The 16,500-nt window shown below is 47.7% G+C and overlaps 1 protein-coding gene across 1 annotated transcript in view; it reads right to left on the minus strand.

Annotated features, from left to right (window-relative positions):
- The window catches only part of IL1RAP (interleukin 1 receptor accessory protein), a 51,507-nt gene that overhangs the window by 21,161 nt on the left and 13,846 nt on the right, over positions 1–16,500 (minus strand). The window contains exons 2-3 of the mRNA XM_054166558.1: positions 13,113–13,180; positions 11,595–11,602 (exon numbers count right to left, since the gene is read on the minus strand). Of these exons, the coding sequence (XP_054022533.1) occupies positions 11,595–11,602; positions 13,113–13,180 (76 nt within the window). The remainder of the gene's footprint in view (positions 1–11,594; positions 11,603–13,112; positions 13,181–16,500) is intronic.

Consider the following 16,500-nt stretch of genomic DNA (forward strand, 5'->3'; position numbering starts at 1 on the left):
GGTTCTGGGAGCAAGGACTGGATTCATGCAATGCTTGTGCAGCTAGGATAACACAAAGAGTAGAAGCAGTAATAAGTGACATGTAGCAACTGTTTGTAGTGAAGCTTGGGAAAAGAGACTGGGAAGCAGAAGGAACAGTATAGCACCAGTTGCTCTTGGAGATCCCCACACAGCCCCCAGGTGCAATCCCCAAGAACAGCTCAACAAGCTCAGCATGGCCCATCACAGACCCAGGCTGACACAGAAACAGGACAGCATGAAAAAAGCGGTTCAGTACCTCCTTTAAAAATAGTTATTCTTATCATTAGCAAATGTTATCAGGACAAACAGCGCAGTCAGCACTAATTTCTCTCCTGAGCCCTCTTTTCCACTCCATTTCTCCTACCCATCAGGATGCTCAGTCTTGGAAGAGATTTGCTGCAAGTAAGACAGTAGCAGGATGTCACAAACCTGAGCGCAGCCTGCACTGCTGGTGCCAGCTGAGGCACACAGAGGAGCTGCTGTCACTGCATCTCCTGTCTGCCCATGCCAAGGAGGCAGAGCATGGCACCGCACATGCCCCGGCACATCTCTTGTGGCTGCCGGGAGGCATTAGCTAGGGCAGCCTGATGTCTGAGAGCCCAAAATGAGTTGGAACAGGAGGGGTGTGCTGCCTGCAGCAGTCCCCAGGAGTGGTGTCTCAGCCTATCGCAGGCACACCAGAGACAACACCGCAAAGCCCTTCTTGTCTGCAGACCTTAGAAAAACTCAGAGCAAGAGGGAAAACACAATACAATATGCTCGTTGAGCCCAGTCCTTCTGAACTGACTTCACAGGCCCCAAAGCAGGATTTCTGGCATTCCACCTTCCTTAAATGGATGTAGCTTGGCCCCAAATTCATACTTAATTTAAAAAGCAAACAGATAAACCTTTGAGAAGATAGCCCCACAGTGCTTAAAGGCAGTGATGTGCATGCCTGTGGCTCAGCAATGTTTAGTCACAGTGAGGAGGAATCTGGGCCTGTAAGAATAGAAATGTTTCCTGGTGGGTTTACACATAAATGAAATGCAAACTGCGCTGCTCCTCTGATGGTATGCCAAACACCCCTATGACAGAGTGCTGCTTCTGGAAAACAAGAATGAATTGGGCTAGGAAGAGGCAGTGAAGCTATCCAGAGTACAAGCACTTGCTAGTAGGAACTGGAATGCCAAACCCAAATGGCTGGAGAGTGCCATCACTCATCAGCTAAGAAACATACAGGTATTTCTTCCACAACAGCACAGCATCAGAATGATAAGTATGGCTGTTACCATGGCCAGCACTAAGGCTTGCTGGAAGCCTAATACCATGGGAAGGTGCATAGTCTCCAGTCACCACTATGTTCAAGGCCAAATGGAACCAGTATGCTGCTTTATGCTGATGGGGTCAAGCTACTGGCTTTGGCATGGTCAAATGAGCGTGCCAGAGATGGTGTGCTAACTGCATGAGAAAGCACTGATTCAGGGGGGTGGGGGGCACATTTGGTTTTATAAGGAAAGGCTCTCTGAAAGGAGCAGACCTGGGCCTGTAAATCAAGACCCCTGACTTCTCTTCCTAGCAACTGACCTTACTGTCCCCTCTTGGGCTGCATAGAGGCAAATTGTCCTTACTACTTTGAATGGCCTGACTGGAGAGGAAGAAAACTACATAAAACATTGCAGCACTGAAATTCTTGGAGATGAGATCAATAACATTTGCAATCATGAACAGCTCATATATCCTCATTGTGTAACTATTTACCCATTCTACTGAAATGAGTTATTGAAGATAAATTTACCACTGGTTTATTGTTTTTCTTTCAAGATTACTGGAAAGCAATGCATGGGCCTTGTCTTCTTGGCAGGAGAAGCAGCAACCGTTACTTCTCTTTACAAGAAGAGCTGTACCCAGAGATTTTGCCTCCAAGCTGGCTAATTCACATGGCTTCAAGAAAAATGTTACACTGGGCTTCTAGTCCTAAGGCTCCCCACATGCATCCTGCCTTGGGGTGCTTCATGCTCTGAACAGAGCCCCACCACCACACATAACATGCAGATACCAACCACAAGAGCAGCTGTGTGGCTTGAGACTGCAGGCTCTGCTTGCCACCCTGCTGGCAAGGACTCCAGGGCAAAGCCAGCCCAGCATGACTCTGAGGGCTCAGTGAGCAAAGTCACAACCCATTGCTCACAGCAGAGCAGGCAGGAGGACAGAAGCTGTGGCACTTTGCACAACTTCCTTCCTCCCTGCCATGCTGACATACTGCTCTGTGATGTTTTAGGATGCTTTATACCTGAGATAGCTAGGCTTTGCCTGACATGACATGGCATGTGAGGAGTCTGCAGGGCAACCCTCAAACTATCTTTGTGAGCCTCTTCCTCCTCAGCTGTCATGTAGCTCATCTCCCTGTGCCACCAATATCTTTTGCCATGGTTGCACTCTGGCAACATACCCCAGCAGACAGGTCAAGCCCAGACAGCTGGCTGCATTCCCTATGCACATACAAAGTGGAGGGCATGATCACATTATTACTGCTGAAATATTATTTGCATCTAACAGCTCCCTACAACATTATGTGCCCCTTCCACTATTTCAACCTTCATTGGACATTCAGATCCTATTTGCTGCTAACGTCAGCATGCAGCTACTTGAGTGTCAGAGTATACAAGAGATCGCCTGGAGAAAATGGCAAGACTTCATGACTTCACACTCAATCTCACTATAAAAAACCCAAACCAACCAACCAACAAAAAAAACCCTCAGTAAAACCAAACCAAAACACACACCCCCCCCCAAAAAAAAACCCCAAACCAAACCACAACAAAACACAAACAAATCCCACTATATACACACACACACACACACACACACACACACACATTGATATATCTCGACTCCAACAGCAATATTTCTGGGGGCACTGCATAAAAGAAGATGCAAGGACCCAGCTCTAATTGTGAGAAACAGCACTAACTTCCACAGTGCTGTGCCCCTTTGCAGCAACTCACACTTGTTTTCACTGAATGTACCTAGGAAGTGAGTTTATTCTCTCCTGAACAGTTTCCTGCACAAAAGAGCCATAGGAGTTAAGAGCCACTCTTGATTAAATCAAGCAGGATCGGCATTCATGACTTCAGAGGTTCGCTAACAAATGGAAACATGTGAAGAGATGTGGGAGTGATATGCAACTCCATGGTCCCCTACAAACAGACCCCTACACATGTAACAAAGGGGTACAATAAACTTCTTTAGAGATCCAGCATCCCACAAACGCATCTTCCTAGAAACGCCTCTGCAAAATGCTTTTGAAATAAATCCCCTTTTTTCTCATTACTGATGAGGTGTACTGCAGGTGCCTCAACTAACCCCTCTTACTGCTGGGTGCTCTGTAATCACACAGCAAGGCAGTCCCATAATACCTACTTGTGGCAGACAGTGCAGGAAAAAAGGCAATAAATGGTCCTGTTTCCTCAAGCCCTGCTTGAGAAAAGGGCTGATGATTACACAGGCTGGAGGGATGCTGCATTGTAGAAACACCTATCTCCAGCATTGGAAAAGAATGGAAAAGAAAGGTCAGGGTAAGGATGCCCAGCTTGATTTTATGTGCCTTGAGATAAAAATAGGAGCAGGCTGCTGCACTACTGCTCCTCCCTAATGCACACTGGGAACTAGGTGAACGGGTAAAGTTAGCTCCAACTGTCTTCCTTTCTTGGGCTGTGCATTGCAATCCCTGTTACCTAGGGGGTCATCTGTGACTGATACAGCAGACAGAAACCTGTCACAGAAATAATCAGAACTGTTCTCTTTCAGAATCTGGTGATACAATGTCCTTGAACATGATGTATCCCAAACCAGACTCCTCCTCAGAAGCCAAGCAAAGCTGAAGAAAATGGCTTCTCCAGATGCAAAAAGTTATTCAGCTGCAGAAAGGTGAGAAGAGACATTCCTGGGAATCTTTCCCAATCTTTCACTCACTGCACTGATTTACCCCCTTTGGAACAGTGCTTTGAATACACACACCTGAAATGCTCCCCAAATGACTCTGCAGCACCCATTACAAGCACCCACACAGTCAAAACGGAGAAGCAATCGGTGCAATTATTTGGATTATTCAAGGAGTGACAAACTGCTTAACTCATAGAACAAAAAAGAAAATCAGAGTAAGGCCACATCAAAAAATACCATCCCACTGTGCCCACAGCTTGACCTTCCCATGCAGTCTCTGTTTTAAAAAAAGTATCTCCACCACCAAAACTCAGTGCCACCTCCACTCCTTTCCTTCCCAAGGGCTATGAAAGCTTCCCCTAGCCAAAATTTCCGTGAAGAAATAATAAAGAGCCATCCTTATGAAGGACAATCTATCATAGAATCAATAAGGTTGGAAAAGACCTCCAAGATCATCAAGTCCAACCTGTCACCACAGACCTCATGACTACTAAACCATGGCACCAAGTGCCACGTCCAATCCCCTCTTGAACACCTCACTCCACCACCTCCCTGGGCAGCACATTCCAATGGCTAACAGCTCTCTCTGTGAAGAACTTCCTCCTCACCTCAAGCCTAAACCTCCCCTGGTGCAGCTTGAGACTGTGTCCTCTCGTTCTGGTGCTGGTTGCCTGGGAGAAGAGACCAACCCCCAGCTGGCTACAACCACCTTTCAGATAGTTGTAGGCAGCAATAAGGTCTCCTCTGAGCCTCCTCTTCTCCAGGCTGAACAATCCCAGCTCCTTCAGCCTCTCCTCATAGGGCTTGTGCTTGAATCCTCTCCCCAGCCTCATTGCCCTTCTCTGGACACGTTCAAGAGTCTCAATATCCTTCTTCAATTGAGGGGCCCAGAACTGGACACAGTACTCAAGGTGTGGCCTAACCAGTGCTGAGTACAGGGGCACGATGACTTCCCTGCTCCTGTTGGCCACACTATTCTTGATGCAGGCCAGGATACCATTGGCCTTCTTGGCCACCTGGGCACACTGCTGGCTCATGTTCAGCCAGCTGTCAATCAGTACTCCCAGGTCCCTTTCTGTTTGGCAGCTCTCCAGCCCAGCCTGTATTGCCGCATGGGGTTGTTGTGGTCAAAGTGCAGCACCCAGCACTTGGACTTGTTGAATGCCATAATGTTGGTCTATCATGCCAGCCCAAATTACCCTGCCACTTGCCAAACTGATGCATCCTTCTTAATCATCTCTAATTTTGGGAGGGGGCCTGCCTTGCATGCAGATTGGGACCATGCAGTGGCAGCAGGACACAAACCCATCAATGCTGCCAGCTGAATGGTACAGCAGAGCCATCTTCTCCACACCATTTTAGCAGCAGCAGTAGATAAGGTCTTTGTACCTCAACATTTTGGCTGCCTCTGCTGCATTATCTTAAAGCAAAGAAGATATGAGTCAGCCTCCAGCTGGGGAGCGCAGCCAGGCCACAGGTTAGCTTGATGCAAGTATCAGCATTAATAAGGCAGGGAAAGCTGTTCAGGCAGTGATTAAACAAGAACTAATCATTACTACCTTAAAATATTTCACCACCACCACCCTCTTTCAAGCTCACAGCAGTCACTGAGAAGTAAACTGAAGAAGCAGGGCTGAATTGAGGAGCTGCACTGTGAACATAGGAGCTACCAGCTGTGGCCAGCAGCCACATGTGGCTGCACTTTACATCTATTTCAGTACCAAGACTACTGCACCTGGGTTTTTCCTTTCACAGGGTTTTTCCTCACACAAGATCATCCCATGCCCCCTGGCTCTGTACTCTGCTCAGCAGCTGAGCAAGCAGGCAGCATGTCAGGGCAGCATTTCCCACATGGTCTACATCAAGTTGATATCAGGGCAGCATTTCCCACATGGTCTATATAAAGTTCTTCACAGAGAGAGTTGTTAGCCATTGGAATGGGCTGCCCAGGGAGGAGGTGGCGTCACCACCCCTGGAGGTGTTCAAGAGGGGATTGGATGTGGCACTTGGTGCCGTGGTTTAGTAGTCATGAGGTCTTGAGTGACAGGTTTGACTTGATGATCTTTGAGGTCTTTTCCAACCTTATTGATTTTATGATCCCATAAGACCATACATGGGTAGCAAGGAACAAATCAAATGAGAACATCTTCCCTGAACTGGAAGAAGAGGCAGATCTGAATACACTGAAATTGAGGATGACAGACAACTTAAGTTAGCCCTAGCCAAGATCAGACAGCTCTCACCATTTGCTCCCACTACCTCCACAGCACCAACAGTGGTCAGAGAATGCCTTAAAAACTGGTTGTAGCTCAATGCTGCTTTGGAGGTTCAGCTTGGAAGCTGGACAAACTCTGCAGGAACTTATAATCTGACTTCCAGTAGAAGCACATCAAAAAATGACTTATCATAAGCTCCCTGCCTTCCTCTCACAGCCTCTCCAACAGAGTAAGCAAGTGGACATGGTCTTGGCACAAATCTCCCAATGCCTGGTTCCAATGCATGGATGGGGCTGAGCACACAGTTCTGCAGCTCACCAGCAATGCAGTTTCACACTTCTCCCAGGTCTCACCATAGCTACCCTGCGACGCCACCATGGAAGTAGTTCCAATGGATGCTGGACATGAGAATGGAGTTCCTCTCTCCTCAACCACTTTTATCATTTAAATAGATGGGACAGTTGAGACAGTAAGAAGGAAAAGGACTTTCTGTTGCAGAACAGCTCACCACGTCCAAACCCACTCACACGTTGTGCTTGTTTAACTGTAGATCCTGAAAGTCTATTTTAAACAGGGGTGGTGGTCTGCCTCTGACAAATCCATGAGAAGTATGGTGACTGCAAAACTTCTGCTACCTTCAGAGGAAGCAACCAAAGCATGGCATCCAAAAAACAATGTAACAAGCCCATAGCTCCCAAATGAGTTTCCTCAGAGTGGCTGGAGAGTGGCCAGGCAGAAAGGGACCTGGGGGTGCTGGTTGATAGTAGGCTGAACATGAGCCTGCAGTGTGCCCAGGTGGCCAAGAGGGCCAATGGCATCCTGGCCTGGATCAGGAATAGTGTGGCCAGCAGGAGCAGGGAGGTCATTCTCCCCCTGTACTCAGCACTGGTTAGGCCACACCTCGAGTCCTGTGTCCAGTTCTGGGCCCCTCAGTTTAGGAAAGATGTTGAGTTCCTGGAGCGTGTCCAGAGAAGGGCAACAAAGCTGGGGAGGGGTTTGGAGCACAAGCCCTATGAGGAGAGGCTGAGGGAGCTGGGGTTGCTTAGCCTGGAGAAGAGGAGGCTCAGGGGAGACCTTCTTGCTCTCTACAACTACCTGAAGGGAGGTTGTGGCCAGGCAGGGGCTGGTCTCTTCTCCCAGCCAACCAGAACAAGAGGACACAGTCTCAAGCTGCGCCAGGGGAGGTTTAGGCTGGGTTTCTTCCCAGAAAGAGTGATTGGCCATTGGAATGTGCTGCCCAGGGAGGTGGTGGAGTCACCATCACTGGAGGTGTTTAGGAAGAGACTTGATGGGGTGCTTGGTGCCATGGTTTAGTTGAATAGATAGTGTTGGATGATAGGTTGGACTCAATGATCTCAAAGGTCTCTTCCAACCTGGTTAATTCTATTCTGTTCTATTCATCTTATCAAGCTCAACCTGTAACATGAGGAGGGGTACTTATGGCTTTTAATACTCCTCCACAGTGAGCTCCCTGCTTTACTCTGTGTGTAAAGCTGTGTTTACTGTATGTGGCACAGAGTATGTTGGTTACCTCCAGCAACTGGGGGTTTGGGGGAGGAAGAAAAAAGTTTTGGTTTTGACATGCTTTCCTGGAGGCTTATTTTAAAATTTGAGAGCAAAACAGTAAAGGTAGTGGCATGAACTGCTTCAAATCCTGAAGGAGAAAAGGGGTAAACAGCTACTTCCCACTCCACTTCATTGAAGAAACTGCTGCATGAAGCAAAGCAGAGCAGCATGAGAGAGAAAGGAAAGAGAGCAGCCCATTGCAAAATCATCTGTAGGAGAGGCAGCATGAAAAGGAGGTTTACCTGATTAGCATTACCACAGAGCTGTGCTCAAGCTGACAGGGTCTCATCTGTGTGCCTGGGACATCAGACTGGGATTTGACAATGCCTGGTTCTGCCACAGGCTTGCTTAGTTAAACACATGCATGCCAGTTATTGCAATTATCCAGGGTCCCTGTTGCCTGCTTTAAAATGCAGTCAACAAATCTGCACCGCCCACCACAAACATCCACAGGGATATCTACACCAAGAAAAGATAAAAAAAAGTTAAAAAAAAGCTGCAGTCACTGTTCTCAGATGAGGACAGGAACAGGGAAAATGCAGCAGGCAGTAAGAGGAACCTTAAAGGTCTATGAGCCTAGCAGAAGTCACTTGTGTACAATAAAATGTAGGCGACTGAGCACTCAGCTCTGCGGCTGCAGCAGGGAGACATGATGGATAAGGAGGGTAGAAGACAGGTCCCTGATGTCCACTGTTTGATACACACAGAGGAGCAAAAGCTACTGTCCAATAAACACATCAGTGACACATATAAACCAGGCTGCTTTCCACAAGCTTCTGTTCTTCAATGCAGATGGGCTGTGTCACGTCACACTGACACCAGCACAAAACTCACCCTTCACAACCTCTTCCCTCAGCTGACAGAAAGTGTGGGGGTTGGTCTCTTCTCCCAGGCAACCAGCACCAGAACAAGAGGACACAGTCTCAAGCTGCACCAGGGGAAGTTTAGGTTCAAGGTGAGGAGAAAGTTCTTCACAGGGGGAGTTGTTGCCCATTGGAATGTGCTGCCCAGGGAGGTGGTGGAGTCACCATCGTAGGAGGTGTTCAGAAAGGGATTGGACGTGGCACTTGAAGCCATGGTTTAGTAGTCATGAGGTCTTGGGTGACAGGTTGGACTTGATGATCTCTGAGGTCTTTTCCAACCTTATTGATTCCATGATTCTAAGTGAGGTCTTATTTCCTTGGTGGGCACAACTCTGCCTGGTGTGGAGGAAGGCTGGAAGCTGTGGTTACACATCTGTACTCAGGCCAGCTCTCCTTTGCAGGTATTATCTGCATCCAGTTCAGGGCTACACACCTTGCAACACTCACAGTGTTGAATAACTTCATGCCTGCAAGCACTATAACCTTCTACAACCACAGTAACTCACAGATGGGTATAAATGGTTATAAAATCATGTCCTAAATTAGGACAGCAAGAAGCTGAGATTGGAAGAGTAGGAGGAAATCAGGAAATCCCAGGAGAAGATGGTGGGGGAGGGATTTAGTCTCTTTAGAAAACAATAAAGCAGTTTAATCTATTTTTCTTTTGACTTTACACACTAAAATAAGCTTCTCAGCTTCTGGGGCTGTCACAAATCACAAGGAAAATAAGGCCACTGGAACCCCCTCAGTAGAATAAGAGCTATATAGTAATAATCCTGAGGAGCTGCACAGGGCTTTCCATCTTCAAAGTGTTTTACAGACAGTAATTTATTAATCTGCAAATTTCCCATGGCCATAAGTAACTGCTCTGCCTCTCTGCTAAGTGCAACAGAGACACACAGGGTAGATTGGCACTCAGGAGAGATGGTGCAGGCCAGTTTCTGGCTTGCTGTGGTCAGAACTTTGCTGCTCCAACCACCACCTGAGGCACTGGTGACATCTGGCACTTTGGAGCCAACTTCAGAAGGGACAAAACTATTGCCTGAGAGCCTCTAATATCAGTGAGCATAAGAGACAGCAAATAATAGCAAAGCCCAAAATAACACTACCAGGACAGAGGCTCTTGGCTGCTTTACAGCCACTGCCTACCATGCTGGGATGCTGCTGTGTGCAGAAGCTGGCCCCAGACCTGGGCTCATCCTACCAGGCAGTCTGTTTGACAGCCCCCAAGGGAGCTGTCAGAGCAGTTTGCTATGCAAACACGATGCTTCCTCGCACCGAAGGACTATTTATGTGCAGCATCTACCTGCTCACACTAGACAGGACCTTGAAATAATGAGCACAAGGCTTCTCCTCCTCTCCCAGCAGCAATATTATTCTGCCTTTCTAATTCCCCAAGACAATGATCTTAACTGTGATCCTCCCCTAGCCTTCACCCTGCAAAAGCAGGGAGGTCTTGGAGAGTGCGAGAGCAACCTGGTTATCAGAGAGAGAAAAATGGAACAAGGAGCACAACTACAGCTACATCTTCTAAATAACTCAGTATCTAAATAGGCCAGCTTTGGAAACAAGATGGCATTATTCTGTGTTCAGACTGGCAGTTCTTTGTCCGACTGCTTTTTCATCTCTCTTAAGCCAGTGTATATTTATGACTTCAGTGGTGCCAAAGAAATCATTGTGAGACCAAAACTGGGCTCATGGGTTTTTGCTATCCTTCTCTGGGTATCGGAATATCTGGCTCCATTAAGCATCCTGCAAAAGAAGTTCAGAGATCTACACTTTATTTTTATCTTCAGGATGGCTTAGCTGAGGCAAGGCAAGCCGAAGACCCAAGTACCATCGCAAACAATGTAGCAAAGGTCATGAGTAAAGAATTGAAACCCAAACATGGCAGATTATGTATATTCTCAAAACCAGAAGAGATTGGGTCACACAGCATGAGTGAGTAGCAGACTCAAGCACAAATTCAGCCTCAGACTCCAAGTCTTTACACTACTCGGATCACATTTCCTTCCTCTACCAGCTTGTGGCTGGATGCAGAACCAGCAGAGCCCAAAGAACAGATGTTTATAGCCTTAGTGCTGCTGGCAAAATCAGGGAGGGGGAGACAAAGTTTGCAGGTTTGTCTCTTCAGCAAGAAGGAGGGCAAAGTACAATGCTTCTGACACTGCCAGGGAGACTGTTGGCTGTACTGGCTGAAAAGCCCATCTGCATTATAGCCAGAGCAGTGCTAGTGTTTATAGCTGAAATGCAGCAACTGTTGGCTTCTCATCCCCTCTACAAACTCTTAGAGCTTGGGACTCAGCAGGGCCAGTACCTTGGGCAGTCTTTGGTCAGTGTTGCTGACCATGCTGCTCCCTGGGGAAGGACTGCAGAGGCAGGCAGGAAAAGTGGCAGCAAACCATGACAGGAATCCTGACCCTGCCTCCAGCCCTTTCCCAGCACCCTGCCAGCCTAGGCTCGAGACAGAGCTGGTCCCAACAATACAGCACCACATGACTATTTGAGCAAAGCACAGAAAGAGATCCAGCTGAAATGACAAATCCCTTGCACCTTAAAATACCCCAGGAGCTAGATTCCCCAGTGAGAACCATGGCTTTCCTTGGTGTTAGAAGACCACTGGGGCAGCTGCAGACTGTGCGCAGCCCTCCTGCAGTCACTCCAGCTAACCTCTGCTCCGCTCCCTGCACCTACGCTCCCTGCTCTGAGAAGGAAAGTGAGCCCAAATGCTGTAACATTACCAGAGCATGTCTGGACTCCCACACTGCTCTGTATTTACGACTTCACAAGGGTGAGACAAGCCTCAGCTGCCTTTTGGTGCCAGTCCCAGGAAACCCCACAGTGTAACAGAGGGCTGCACAGACGGCTGCCCCTCCATCCAAGTACAAACAGCCATCCAAGACCATCATGAATTAACAAAAACCACATTTTTACAGCCCAAGTGGTTTATGATGTCTATGGAACAAAAAAGGAGCTCTGAAGTGAAGAGAGGGGTCTGTCACCTCACCCATGGACCTGCAGAAAACCAAACACACACACCACAGTGGATTTGCAGGAGAAATGTATTTTAACCCTTGACACTTATGTTCTTCCAGCACTCTACAAGGGCTCTAAGCATCCTGTACAGAAAGCCTCTGCTAAAGGAGGAATATTTAAATAACACTGAATACCTTGCAAAAATGCATGGAGGGTTCTGCCAGATCAACTGGCACAAGCCTGTGACCTGAACGCCAAGGTGCTCATTTCATGTCTCCCAGCTGACAGCCTCAGCTTTCAGAGTTACTCTAACATTTCCTGGTCAATCCTGACTCAGTTGCACCTATCTCCCATTTCTGATAAAGCCCAAGACTTGGGTGTTGTAATGCTGCCTCAGCAGGAGGAGGCTGTTGTGTTGGTGGAGAGCAGAACAACACGTACAGAAACACATGCAAAGCAGGGGTTTTCCCAAGGAGCAGCAGCAATCCGTGCCACCGGATCTCTCCTTCCTCAAAACACTTCTACTACCCAGGGCTTAGCAGAGGAGACCTGGGCCACACACTTTCTCCTTTGCTGTTTCCCCATTGCTCACCACTTCCAGCAGGCACCTGTCAGCTAGGATGGGACATCCCCTGCTGAAGACTACAGTCTACTGTAAATGCCTGCCCTTAAGCAATCCCAGGAGACAAATCTCTCTGTCTTCAGCCACTGTAATGAACCTTGCATCAAGATGAAACTCGATGAGGTGTGAATCTGGCCCTGATAACTCGGTGTAGTCTAAGCAATAATGATACAAGAGCTGTTCATCTGCTCAGGGTATTATAACTGCTTGTTTGCCATCCCTGCAGAGGGGCAAGGGCTCATGGGGAGAATTGTCAGTCCCCTGCATAGCCTTTATGTCTGAACATTTCCCTGTATAAAGCCAGTGCCTGTTCTTTCCTCCCTCCCCCTTTCCACTTGCCTCCTGCAAATCATGCTGTCTCCTTCCACCCCCAAATAGGAAGTCCGGAGCCGAGACACACACAATCTGCCTCTTCACAAGAGCTGGGCTGAACATGTGCCAGTGGAGCTGCAAGCATGACAACATCTTTCCTGTCAGGAAAGTGACTCAGTGAGATGGGTATGAGAGCTTCTCTTACTCAAGAAGTTCCCCTCTTTCCTTGCATTGCTGAGGCATGAGTCAGAACCCAAGAGCCGGAAGCTCAACCCCTCCGGATCCAACCAGGAATAGCAGAGTTCAGGTTCAAGCCCAGGTCCCAACTCAGTGCCAACTCAGTGCCATGTGCCAAGCCCTGCATAGAAAGGGAGTAGCACCACTCACCAAGTGGGCAGTTCAATTTGCAAAGCACTTCTAGGTCAAGGTGCTGCTCACTGCTATTTGCTAATGCACCTGTTTACATTTTACATTCCCACACAGAACTAACATGACATTCATGCACTTTGCTGAAGTATTTCACACAGTGCATCCCTGCAGTCAGTTTTCTTTCTCCAGCCTCAGATCAGCTCTTCCTGTGATAAGCAGGGGACCCATCATGTGCCATGACCTTACCCGAGCCGCTGCCAAGGGTGACCATGCACAGCCAGAGCGTAACCAGCAGGGCACCATCCATCTTCATCCTGCTGAGGCAAAGCACACACAAAGGTTCTGGTTATGTTACACAGTTTCATCACTGCAGACAATTTTTTAGCTCTGAGCATATGTGTTTATTCCTCCACCCACCCAGTGATCCTTTAATTCTGCTATGCTCTTTTTATTTATTTTTTTTCCCTTCAGAACAGCATCTGTGTGGCAGCATTGTTCTGCCTGTGGGCAGCTGCAAGAGCTCCCCAAGCATGGGAGCTGATGGCTCAGAAGAGGACAGCTGGGCTCACTGACTTCAGTCACTGGAATAGTCTGTATCTGTGAGGACAAGGAGTAAGGCAGACCAGAGTTCCCAAGCTTTGACTCCCAAAACACCAAAGTCCTTCACCAAACCTCATTCTGTTCATTTCTAAGGAGGAGTGCAGCAAGCAGTCGCGCTGGTGAGTGGTGGCTGAAGCACATTTGCACTGAACATGTGTCTGACAGTTCAGTGTGACAACCACGCTGGTCCAAATGTACGAGGTCTGCTGCTGGTGGCCTGTGAAGAAGCCAGCTGCTAGAGTCCCAACTGCTTCACCCCATTCCTGCAGGCAGGTCACAGAATCACAGAATCACCAAGGTTGGAAGAGGTCAAGGCAGGACAAAGCTCCATCAGCCCTTTGCAGGCAAAGTCTGGCCTGGATCAGGAACAGTGTGGCCAGCAGGAGCAGGGAAGTCATTCTACCCCTGTACTCAGCACTGGTTAGACCACACCTCGAGTCCTGTGTCCAGTTCTGGGCCCCTCAGTTTAGGAAAGATGTTGACTTGCTGGAACGTGTCCAGAGAAGGGCAACAAAGCTGAGGAGGGGTTTGGAGCACAAGCCCTATGAGGAGAGGCTGAGGGAGCTGGGGTTGCTTAGCCTGGAGAGGAGGAGGCTCAGAGGAGACCTCATTGCTCTCTACAACTACCTGAAGGGAGGTTGTAGGCAGGTGGGGGTTGGTCTCTTCTCCCAGGCAACCAGCACCAGAACAAGAGGACACAGTCTCAAGCTGTGCCAGGGGAGGTTTAGGCTGGATGCCAGGAAGAAGTCCTTCACAGAAAGAGTGATTGGCCATTAGAATGTGCTGCCCAGGCAGGTGGTGGAGTCACCATCACTGGAGGTGTTTAAGAAGAGACTGGATTGGGTGCTTGTTGCCATGGTTTAGTTGATTAGATAATGTTGGATGATAGGTTGGACTTGACAATCTTGAAGGTCTTTTCCAACCTGGTTAATTCTATTCTATTCTATTCTAAGCAAGTCAACCTCGCAGAAGCAAAGCAGCGCCAGGTTTGTACGCTTTTCACAAATGATCTGAACAAAGCTCTACACCTTCAAAGCAGCAGATAGGTAAAACAATCCTAGGCTTCTCCATTCCTCACTACAGAGCACAATTTCCTGTAATTTAAGATAAATGGACACTGCCAGAGCCTCACCTGCCACCCGCTCCAGCATCTGGCATTCAGCTCAGAGCTGTTCACTCATTGGAATTGAATTTCCCTGCATTTCTAGGTTTTCCAGGATGCCACTCATAACCTGGTAGTCATGAAAGCTGACATTTACTAGATGCTCTCATTAATGGGGTGAAGGGTACATTTGATATTCCTGGGTGCTGTCGGATCACAAAGGGAGAAGAGATGGTTAAGAGGCTGAACTTCATCCAAGCACTTCAGCTCCACCAGCAGCAGCAGTAATGAGCATGGTGATACAGTCAAGAGCACCCTTGGAATATAACAAGGAAATGTGCTCTATCAAGGTTGTCTAAAAGGGTAAGGATAGAAGTCACAGAGTTCCCTTAAACACAACCCTGGAAAACCTGTCCATAATATATGCATTACACAGAAGAGCTCTGACATAGACAAAGAGCACCTAAGACTGCAAAGACTGCAGAGATTAACAAGAATGGGTACATGTGAACTGTTCTACTCAAAGCCCAGCAGCGGATATCGAGGCCTTCCTTTTCAATGCTTGCATTTGAAAAGCCTTTGCTAGAAGCTTTCCCTTTCTGGGCTCATCTCAAACAGACAAAGGAACTCCAGAGAAAGCCTGCTCTTCCCTGCACAGACCCTGAAAAGAGATGCAGGATGCCTCAGAAGCCAAAAGGCCTTCAGATATTGGCAAGAAAGTGGGAAGAAGGTGAGTTTTCTTCCCTTGGGTACAGCTGAGAGCACTGGTCCTCTCCTATGTCCTTCATCCAAACTAAAATGCCAGCTGCCAATCACATCCTTCCCTCCTGCCATCTACAACCAGCTTCCAATGTCACTTACGATTATGTAGGGAGAAGACTAAATTAAAGTACTCCTATCCTCTTGAAATGTTGAGGAAAGATAAAACATCTTTACACCATCACATTGGACAGAGAGAAACAACATGTTCCACTTTCAGTAGGAATTCAGAAACTTGGCAATGCAGATGCTGGAAGAGAGGGAGTGTAAACCGTGGCAGGGATCATTCCCATAAAGATTCCTCATGATTCCCTCTCCTTTGTCATTAGATAAATGCACAGTGTGTCCTAACTTACCCTCATTTTCCAGTGATTCTCTCCTGCATTTTGCACAAATCAGACTGAATTCAGCCCTGAAGCAAGCAGGAACAACTACTGACTTTGGATGAGTTTCTCTCGTTTAGAGCAAGGCCATTTACGTGGCCCGAGGCCAAAATAAACTACTACACTTCACTCAGTGATACATGAACTCTGCAGCAAGCTAATATTTACATCCATTAACCATGCTTACAGAAACATGCTCCTTTCAACTGTCTCAACCATCAGGTCTCTGCTCCCACAAGCAAGGTATCTAAGATTTCCATGCTCTGCCTGCTAGTAGAAAATTCTTGTTTCTTGCTGTACCCAGCTATAAAATCAAAAGTCCTGCACAGCATGATTTACTTCTGGTTCATTCCAGGGTCTCCCAAGATCTTATCAGTGGAGACAGACAGACACAGAGCCTGTCAGATTACAGCAATTTCTCCATTATGGGAAGGGGACTCAGTTGACCACAGCCCTGGCTGCTCTCACAAAATACAAGGGGCTGTGGAAAGCACACGCACAGAGTCAAGGGCTGGTCAAGGTGGACCATCACTACCTCCTGGATGCCCTGACCATGCCAGTACTTGACACCTGGGATGAAGGAACAGGATTTTGTCCTCTTTTAGTAAAGAAGTGGAGTGCTTGCACACACAATGAAGATGATAAAGGGGACTGTGGGGCAAGGTGGCTTCTAGTCCAGTTCCATTCCCATGGCACACGATTGTTAAATAGAAATATCAAATCAATTAATGCCAAAGGATGTGATGCTTTGTTCTACTAACACACCACAGGGACCAATTCTGATGTAGTA

Source organism: Dryobates pubescens, chromosome 13, assembly GCF_014839835.1.
Source record: "Dryobates pubescens isolate bDryPub1 chromosome 13, bDryPub1.pri, whole genome shotgun sequence".
Lineage (NCBI taxonomy): Eukaryota > Metazoa > Chordata > Aves > Piciformes > Picidae > Dryobates > Dryobates pubescens.